Consider the following 8,905-nt stretch of genomic DNA (forward strand, 5'->3'; position numbering starts at 1 on the left):
ACAGTGGTACATGCCTTTCATCCCACCTGTGGTAAGAAACATAAATAAATGGATCTTGGTCCAGGCTGGCCCAGGCAAAACTTGAGACACTATCTCAAAAGTAAACAGAATAAAAGAGCTGGAGATGACAGGACTCAAGCAGTAGAGTGACTGCTAGCCAGTACAAAGTCCTGAGTTCAAATACTAATACTCTCAAAAATATCTATGGTTGATGTTTAATTTTACAGTAATTATACAAATGATATAGATAGCTATGTTAGCTATTACATTCTTCAAGCACCTAGTATATACCAGGCAATGAATATTTCTATATGCAGTATCTCACAGACCAACTGTATGAAGCAGGCATTATCTTGATTTTATGGAGGAAAAAAGTTGCCATTTAGGCAAAATAACTTGCTAAGGCCTCCCATCAATTGACAGGCAGAGAAAAACTTGGAACTTGGGTCTGATTTCCAAGATAGTCACTTTCTGCATTATTCTGCCTTGCAGAGAAGTAGTATTCTCACAGTGCATACTAGATAATTGCTCATTCATTGACATGGAAACATGTTTGTAATCACTGAACTAGTTGACAAAAAAAAAAGCCCAATCATGTATGATCTAACTAAACTGGTAAGGGAAATATAAAAGTTTTGAAATGCATAGGGTACTGGATATGATCCACAGTTACCTGACTTTTAAATATTGTTATTCTTCTGTCTGAATCATTTGGCATACAGCCAAAAGTTCAAATCATTTTTTTCCTGTCAGTGCTGGGGCTTGAACTCAGGGCCTGAGCACTGTCCCTGATTTCTTTTTGTTCAAGGTTAGGACTCTACCTCTTGAGCGACAGCACCACTTCCAGCTTTTTCTGTGTATGTGGGACTGAGGAATTGAACCCAGGGCTTTATGGATGCTAGGTAAGCACTCTACCACTAAGCCACATTCCCAGACCTCAAATAAAATTTTACTGGGGAAAAAAATGGGCAATTTTTTTCTTCTCTGCTCACTAACCCCTAAAGCAGCTGGAATTTTCACTTCCCATTGATCCATTGTGGAATTTTTGTGTCATTTTCTCTTCCTATTTGATATTTTTAAAGAATACTTATTTATTTGTGTGTTTTGTTTTTTGGGTTTTTTGGTACTAGGCTTTGAACTCCAGGCCTTGGACACATTAGGCTGATAGTAAGCCCCTGAACCACGTACTTAGCCCTGTTTGTCACTAGAGATTTTTAGGCTAGGGTTTTCCTTCTTGCCCAGGTTAGTTTCTAAACTACTGAATTTTTGGCTTCTGGTTATTTCTGGGATCACAGACACAACCACCATAGCCAGCTTCCCTCCACAGAGATAATTTCTCAGACTTTTCTGTTGGGGCTAAACAGGCAATGCAATCCTCCCAAATCTCAGCCTCCCACATAGCTCAGGATGACAGGAGCACACCAATGCACCCAGCTATGGGATAGGAAAGGTCTCACAAAATATTCTTCTCCAATCTGGATTCCTATTCTTGGTCTCCCAATTAGCTAGGACTACTAGAATGAGCCACCAGTGCCCAACATAAAATATATCTATCTTACATGAAAATAAATTGAGTTACAGTCAGCAGTAAGCACTCTAGCAGGACTAGACTTTTATGTATCTATATGTAAGTAAATGAAATGTGTTTGCATAATTTTAGGGATACTCCATCATTTACTCCGTTCATTTTTTTGGCAGTACTGGGCTTTGGACTTGGGGCCTCATGCTTGCTAGGCAGGCACTCAACCACTGAGCCACATTGCTATCCCTACAGCCAATTCCATGTGAAAATTTCTAAGCTATATCTTATCCTGTCAAACTATCTTTTTCTCTCATAATAAAAAGAAAACTTTACAAACCAGCCAAATTATTTTACTACCTACTGGGAACTCTCTAGTGAAATTATCCCTTCTAGTGATTGTAAGAGCTGACAGCCACAAAAATCCCATACCAAAAAAAATTTTTAAAGGTTATACAAAGTTTTCTTTATGAAGTAACATAGAAGTAAAATGTTTCCAATTAAATCATTGACAATTTCCCACTACTACCATTCACAGATTTATCCAGGATGAATGTTTTCACTGCTTACACTGATAACATTCCCTTCTCTACTTAGACTGGCTAAACAATCCTTAAATAAACATTAGGCTGTCATTAAAAGAATAAACTATTTAAAAATAAAATAAACACCTCATTCAGGCATACTAAAAATGACGCTTATAAAGTGACATCAGTTATTTAATGTAGTCTAACCTGTTCAAACAATACTTGGAAAATATGCTTTTCATATGTTACTTTTTCTCAAATAGCACTTAATATGGCTAAGAACCATATGGAGAAATCAGTATTTATGAAATATTTAGTGTTTTAAACAATCAATTTTTCCCTTCTCCCAAACAAAATTAATAGTGAAAACTTACAACTATATCTGCACAAATTTAATTTAAGACATTAATCTAACTAAGACTAGTGTCAACATAGTACAGTATATCAGCATTAGAAAGGATTCTCTCAGCTTTATGAATTGCAATACATAAGAACTGAACTGTGTCTGGCACCACAAGGCCTGTAAAGATAAAACAATCTGTCATTTTGGAGCCAGCTATTAAGTACAAGGATTCTCAAGGAATATGGGCTAGCTCAAGTAGTAGAGTGCCTGCTGAGAAAGTGCAAGGCCCCAGGTTCCAACCCCAGTGCTACCAGAAAGAGGAGGAGGAGGAGGAGGACAAAGAGGAGGAGGAGAGAGAGGAGGAGGAGAAAGAGGAAGAGGAGAAAGAGGAGGAGGAGGATGACGACGAGGAGGAGGATGACGACGAAGAGGAGGAGGAGGAGGAGGGATGTACACTAAAATTATCCAAGCATATAAAAGAGGCACAGAAGCCCAGTGCCCATGGCTGAAGCTTGTAATCCCAGATAGTTAGGAGGCTGAGATCTGAAGATCGGGGTCTGAAGCAAGCCCAGGCAAGAAAGTCTGTGAAACTCATGTCCAATTAACCACCAAAGAAGCCAGAAGTGCCCAGCCCTGAATCAGAATTCAAGCTTCAGGACAAAAACAGAGAAAGAAAGAGAAAGGGGGGGGGGAGGTGGGGGGGAAGAGATAAAGAGAAAGAGAGAAAGAAGAAGGAAAGAGAGAGAGAGAACGAAAGAAAGAAGGAAGGAAGGAAGGAAGGAAGGAAGGAAGGAAGGAAGGAAGGAAGGAAGGAAGGAAGGAAGGAAGGAAGGAAGGAAGGAAGGGAGAGAAAGAAAGAAGAGAGAAAGAGAAAAAGAAAGACAGAAGAAGAAAAGAAAAGAAAACACCATGAAAAAGACTGAAATGTTTATGTTAAATAAGAAAAATCAACAAAATGTAATGGAAGAGCTAGACAGTCTCCATTAATACTAAAGTTTGGCAGGGTTTGAAAAGATGGAGAGAAGAGGGAAATAATGAGTCATGGGAGAAAGTGATAGATTACATAAAACCCTCATGATACAAAAGAGACAGACTTAGGGATGTAGGATGCAAATTCAGACACTGTGATCTCTGGCCATTGTTCTTACTTCTCTCTGAGCAAAGAGGAAAGTGCTTTGACTTGTCCTTAAAGGATCACTGAACAGAAAGCCACAGTTTAGAGAGAAGAAAGACTGGTATAACACAAGGCAATAGCAGAAGCCCAAGGTGTAGAGGTGCTAGTAACCAGCCACAGAATGAACCGAGCCACTCATCTCCGCTGTCTCCATTCCCCAGTAAGCTGCAGACATCGCACGCATTCTACCTGCTCATCTCTGCTGTCTCCATTTCCCAGTATGCTGCAGACATCGCGCGCATTCCACCTGCAGATAGCAGAAACCTTCCCAGAAAAATCAGCGTCCCTTAACTAAAATCAGGACTTCCAAACAGTGCATGCACATTTCAGGAGCATGCAGAAAACACATTGCTTAGAACTTGAGCTTAGTATCTGTAGATTTTGTGATATTAACAATTTTCTACATAATGCTAAACTCATTTCGAAAAGTGAATCAGAGGCAACTATTTGAAAGTGTATGTGTGTGAGAGAGTGTGTGTGTGTGTGTATGTGTGTGTTACTGGTGTTTGAACTTGGGGCCTTTTACTTGCTAGGCAGTCATTTTACCACTTGAGCCGTATCCCCAATCCTTTCTGCTTTGAGTTAGTATTCAAGTAGGATCTCATGTCTGTGCCCCAGCTGGCCAGGGCCATGAACCTCCTGTTTACACTCCTGTATATATGGAATGACACTTCTACACCATCACATCCAGTTTTGTTTTGCTTTGCTTTGCTTGTTTTTGTTAGTCGTGGGGCTTGAACTCTGGGCCTGGCCACTGTCTCCAAGCTCTTCAGCTCAAGACTAGCACTCTAGCTTCTGAGCCACAGTGCCACTTCCTGTTTTCCTACGGTTAATTGGAGATAAGAGTGTCATGAATGTTCCTGCTCAGGCTGGCTTCCAACTGTGATCCTTAGATCTGGGCCTCCTCTAGAATTACAGGCCTGAGCCACCAGTGCCCAGTTTCACATTCAGTTTTTATTTGTTGAGATGAAGGTTTCAAGAACTTCTCCAGACTGGCTTCGAGCTGAGATCCTCCAAATCTTTGCCTCTCAAGTAGTTAAGATTACATGCATGAGCCATTACTGGCAAGTTAGTTATTAAGTGTGCTTTTATATTCTCTAGGGATAATGTTTACTATTCATCTTCTTCTAGTAAAAATTGAGAGCTTTGAAAAATCTTGAGCTACTGAAGCTCCACATAATTTATTAATCTTAGCACTGTTGTTGCTTGAGTAAAAAGGTATGTATTTGCAGTTTCTACTTTTAAAAAATAATTAATTTATGCATATATATTGCTTTCCTCTTAAGGTTATTGTGGTTTGCCACAAGCATTTGGTAAGACTTAAAGTATAAATATTAAGGTATTGCATGGTATTAGAAGTGGAAGCTCATGAAACATTTATGAATTAACAATTATACTATATAATATGTAGCTACAGGTTAATGGAGAATTGCTGCTTTAGCTACTCTGAATGTAAGTGTTGGGAAAAATACTGACATGTTTTGCAAAATAGCTCATAATATGTTCGAATTTCAATTTGCTAGTGATTTTTTCCAAAACACAAATAGGAATAATTCTGTCTCTCCCACACAGTATCTTTCTAAAGCAAAAATAAAAAAATTCACATACCAGCTCCTTTTTAATATGAAAATAAATAAGAATTGTACTGAACATGTGTGAAAAAAATCTCACTGAGACATTTGAGACTAAAATAAATAGACATTAACTGCACTTTGGATTGGAAAGCTCAAAACTTTGGATTGGAAAACTCAAAAAGATGTCAATTCTCTACAAAATAATATGTGAGTAGAACACAATACCAAATGAAATCCTAAGATAATTTTGGAGCAAAGAAGTCTTGAAAAGAATATCAGCTGGGTTTTTTTTTAAGAATATAAATATGGACTATCTAGAATTTTTTTGTTAAAGAATGATGAGATGAAATTACTAAACTGAAAAATGTATGTTAAGATTACAGAAATGAAGGAGACTTGAGGATGGAGTCAAAATAGACATAAAACTTAATGAAGAGGAAGAGGAGATGTGACTCAAGCAGTAGGACATCAGCCTTGAGTGAAAAACCCAAGTGAAAGAGCAAGGCCCTGAGTTCAAGCTCTAGCACTAGCACACACACACACACACACACACACACACACATCAAAAAGAACAGGATAAATATGTGACTAAGGAGAATTTGAATGGGTAGAAAAAAATGGCCAGTATTCAGTTACTGTTGCTGGGAAAATGGAGAAATAAAAATGCTAGTCCTCATTCATATAAACCAAGGCACAACTACAAGATACAAATATTTAACTGTAATGACAAGCATACAAGGAAATAAATTCCATAATCAAGATAGGTCTTTCTAAATAATCTAGAAAAGGCTGATAGATTCCATTTCATCACTAAACTGCAAGTATACCAAAAGTAAAGTTAAAGGGGAAAAATGGGGCCAGGAGACACTGAGGCAAAATATTACAATAAAAGAAGATATTGGGGTTTTTTTTTCCAAGTCTATTTGTCAGGATCCTGACAGAAAACATATGGCACCCTCAAGCAGGGTAATCTGAGGACCGTTTGCAAAAGTATGGACACACTAAAAGGAATCAACCAAGGGTAGTGAAGGATGGGGCCGGGGGATGGGGGGGTGGGGGGGAGGAGACGAGGAACAGCTCAGGAAGGGTTCACCTTGCCCTCAGTCAGAAAGGACAGAGAAAAAAGTTACTGGATTCTGAAATGAGTAGAAACTCTCAGATAGGAGATGAGGCCTCTATTAAAAGAATGCAGCCCAACCAACATTAACCTGGCAGAGAGGGAGCATAGGACTAAGTGCCTTGACCTCCCTGCTCCTGTCCCTTCATCTCCTGCCAATATCTACAATGGCTGAGCCATGACAAAGCCAGAAGGCAAGGAGCCAGAAAGGCTCCAAAGAGCAGGGTGGGGAAGGAAGGGTGGGGAGTGAATGTGGAGAAGGAAATAGGAAAGTTGTCTCTGACAAATAGTCCAAGTCACGATTAATACCAGTACTGAGCAGGAAGTAGAGAAATGGAGATTCTTTTTTTTTTTTAAGTATAATTTAATTCATTAACTTCAAGATATAACTATATACTAAGACCATTATTTCAAATTTAAAGAAACAGATCCTTACAAGACCAAAATAACCCACAGGCCATGAGGTTGGTTTATCCCTTTTCCTGTGTGTGTGTGTGTGTGTGTATGTGTGTGTGTGTGTGTGTGTTTGTTTAAACAAAATGTGCACCACAATCCTTCAACAAGTAAGGCAAATGCCATGAATGTGAAAGCTGAGGTTGGCAATATTCCACATCTAGAAGGAGGGGAGGTGAATTAGAGAGAAGTGGTAATCAGTAATCATTCTAGTTAAATAATCAGGTAACGTCATGAAAGGATGGTCTGCAGCTTCAAAACTGTCCATTAAGTTTCTTTCTTCTTGATGATCAGAGGTCCCACGTTGTCCCCAGTCTCTTCGTTGTGTTTAGTGTGGGTCCCATCACAGAATGGGAACTTTTTGGATCTCCAACAACGGCAGTACACAGCTTTGTCTCCCAAATCTTCCATGTCAAAAGCATGGACTATCTTGGGGTTGTCTTTCTGGATGTGAAGGTTTACCATGGTCTTACTGCGGTGATCTTTAACATAGAATCTTTTGTAAGCGAGGTAACCAAGGGCTGCTGTACCAGCAGCAATGGTAACTGCTGCAATCCATTCCACTCGCAGGCCGGAATCGGAAATCAGACCCATGGCGCCGAGGCTTGCAAGGCGTACGCGCAGGACGCCGCGCACAAGCGGGCTCGTGAGAGGACCTCGGGAACCAAGGTATCAGCCGCGTCCGCCGGGCGCCTAGTCCGGGGAGCCACCACGCAGGCGCCCTGGAGATTCTAATACATGTTGATAGTTCTGTACATCTCTCCACCCTCTGGAAGTCACGTTGACAATATGACGTGGGAATATTCTGCAACCTAGAAATTCGACTTCAAAGGCCTTGCCATTTGAAAATAGTAAACGAACCACACACGTGTATATGTTAATATGTAAGATGCATAAATCTATATGAATGTGGCCGCATTGTTTATTCTGAATAAAACACATGTAGCAACCTTAATAGGAAACGGGTTCACTAAATTATTGCATTTCTAAAATGGAATCATATTCTGGCATTAAAATTGATTATTTAAGTTTATATTTCTTAACAAAAAAATGGTGATAATAATGATAACAGAATTAACAGAGAGAAATAACTGTGTGCAGAAAACAAATCAAGAGAGATGTAAACCCAGAGATGGCTTTTAGTGATTACTCTTTTTTTTTTTTTTTTTGTCAGTCATGGGGCATGAACTCTGGACCTAGGCGCTGTCCCTGAGTTCCTCTAGGGTTCTTCCACTTGAGCCACATCACCACTTCCTCAGTGATTACTCTTACTTCTGGCAATAGGTGTTTTCCAACAATAAAATGAATTGTGGTATACTGGTTGATATTTGTCTTAGGAAAACTGAGAACATTTTTAATGTAAAAGTAACTCTAACACCAGATATTTTTGGTTTCAAAAGAAAAAAAAAATATGTCTTTTTCTAACCAAAAATCTAAACAGAGCTCTGCAATACAGTAATTGAGGCTCTGTAATGAAAGACCTGGAGAGTGAAGAGAAAACTATAAATATTTATGAGAGAATTGTATTTGGTGAGGAAAGGAAGTTTTTTTTAATGATGGGAAAAGGACATGTTATAGAGTTGCTTCAGCCACAAAAATGACAAGATCACCAGTCATCAAACTTACCTCTTTTCTCCTGCTTCTAAAATATGCTGTCAATCTCAGAGTATGACAAGAAATCTATTATAAATTACAGTCCTAATTTTACATTAATATTCAAATAAGACTAGCAAAACTTAAGTGTCAAGCAGCATTCTGCCCATGGTATTATTTGAATTTTATAGGCAATCTAAATGTTTTCTAATATGTAGCTACCAATTAGGATAACTAGTTGTTCTTAGTTATTAAAAGGAAATAAATCTCTTTATAGAGATTAGCAGAAAATTAGTCTATGAAATAAAGTTATGTCCTATTTTGGGAGCCACACTTAAAAACACAATTTCTAACTTTAAATTAATATATTGAACAAATAAATTTCTGTTGTTTTTTCTCCCAGGACCTTACTAGTAATGACAGTGACAAGAAAAATAATCAGAGGAAATCCTCTGGCAGAGAAAGATATCAGGAAATTCTGGAAGAGGAAAGATGAAACCTAAGGAAGAAAGCTCAATAGAATGTGCACATAGAGACAGCTTTGGAAACAAGGGCACAAAGTTGCCTGGCTTCTCAACAGAACAAACTCCAGAAGGATTGGCACT

The 8,905-nt window shown here is 38.7% G+C and overlaps 1 protein-coding gene across 1 annotated transcript; it reads right to left on the reverse strand.

Annotated features, from left to right (window-relative positions):
* Window positions 1–6,767: 6,767 nt before the first annotated feature.
* LOC125358020 (CDGSH iron-sulfur domain-containing protein 1-like) lies at window positions 6,768–7,427 on the reverse strand. The gene has a single exon (XM_048354864.1). It carries the CDS (start codon window positions 7,299–7,301, stop codon window positions 6,975–6,977), a length of 327 nt encoding a protein of 108 aa, XP_048210821.1. The 5' UTR covers window positions 7,302–7,427; the 3' UTR covers window positions 6,768–6,974.
* Window positions 7,428–8,905: the final 1,478 nt, after the last annotated feature.

This window comes from Perognathus longimembris, chromosome 10, assembly GCF_023159225.1.
Source record: "Perognathus longimembris pacificus isolate PPM17 chromosome 10, ASM2315922v1, whole genome shotgun sequence".
Taxonomy (NCBI): Eukaryota; Metazoa; Chordata; class Mammalia; order Rodentia; family Heteromyidae; genus Perognathus; species Perognathus longimembris.